The sequence below is a fragment of the Papilio polytes genome, unplaced genomic scaffold (genome assembly GCF_000836215.1).
Source record: "Papilio polytes unplaced genomic scaffold, Ppol_1.0 DF823934.1, whole genome shotgun sequence".
NCBI lineage: Eukaryota > Metazoa > Arthropoda > Insecta > Lepidoptera > Papilionidae > Papilio > Papilio polytes.
This window is the reverse complement of record NW_013525270.1, coordinates 1571133-1572316: the sequence shown is the minus strand read 5'-3', so window position 1 is coordinate 1572316 and position 1184 is coordinate 1571133. Positions and strand designations below refer to the sequence as shown.

The following is a 1184-nucleotide window of genomic DNA, read 5'->3' as shown; positions in this document are numbered from 1 at the left end:
CCGTTGGGCCCGATGTCAGCGTCGATGGCGCGCACCTCCACCACCACGGTGCCGATTGTTGCGTTCTGTTACACACAATCATGTTACATCGATACACTTTAATATTGTATTTGTTAATGCATTTTGTCATCTCATTACGAATAGCTATTAAAAAGCTAGCTTTTGGCCATGCTTCCGTCCATGCTGAATTAAAAAAAATTTGTCTTTGAGTTCTACATTTGTGCCAAATTCCATCAAGGGTAGGTAGTGAAATATCAACTATCAGTATCGTACTAACATGAGAGATGCGAAAATCCGTACGTATGTATGGATGTACTACATATCTTTAATGGATCTCCATAATGTGTCTAGTCTAAAAAAAACTACTTACTAAATTTCTTATTGTTAAATCTCGCTTTGATTCCTATGAACCTATATAGAGGTGTGCACACTACTCGATTTTTAGTTGTGCAACTAAACAGTTTACCTGGCTGCGAAACTATCGATAATCGTACGCCCGCTTTTAGTCGCATTAATAAGCAACGAAAAATGCACAGATTAAAAATTAAAAAAAAATAGTTTATTACCTCTGGTACTTTAATAGTGACGTTCTGCGGAGGGTGCACGAACACGGGCGGGTGGTCGTTGTAGTCAGTGACGCAGAGACGCAGTACTCCGCGCGCGGCGAGCGGCGGGCGGCCGGCGTCGCGCGCCTCCACTACCAGCGAGTAGTTACCGAAGCGGTCCTGCAGCGACTGGCGGGCGAACACACGCGCCGTGTTCCTCTCGCCTGATACCGACTCCAGGCGGAACAACTCTGTATGGGACAAGGAGGTTTTGTTATTAATACTAGTTTTCGCCTGCGACTCCGTCCGCGTGAAATTAAAAAAAAAGGAGTAGCATATGTGCGTCCAGACTATTCTTGGATCTGGATGAAATTTGGCACAAATGTAGAACATTGTCTAGAAGAACACCTATGGGTTCTTCCAGACTATGTTCTAGAAAAATAGCCTATGCTAAACTATTTTTTTTATTATATATTTACGAGGGCGGAGTCCTAAGCGAAAGCTAGTCAATACTAATAAAATAAAGCGTAAACTTCTATGTTATATAGGATGGTAGGAATTACAGCATATTTTTTAATAGCAGAGTTTTACCTACCATTAAAACTCATATTATGTCCGGAGCCTTATTCGAGGCCTTGT

At 42.1% G+C, this 1184-nt stretch overlaps 1 protein-coding gene across 1 annotated transcript in view; it reads right to left on the bottom strand.

Moving 5' to 3' along the window:
- Nucleotides 1-1184, bottom strand: part of LOC106101966 (cadherin-23) — a 20442-nt gene that overhangs the window by 5488 nt on the left and 13770 nt on the right. Inside the window, 2 exon segments of the mRNA XM_013281357.1 lie at nt 3-65; nt 567-796. Coding sequence (XP_013136811.1) covers nt 3-65; nt 567-796 — 293 coding nt within the window.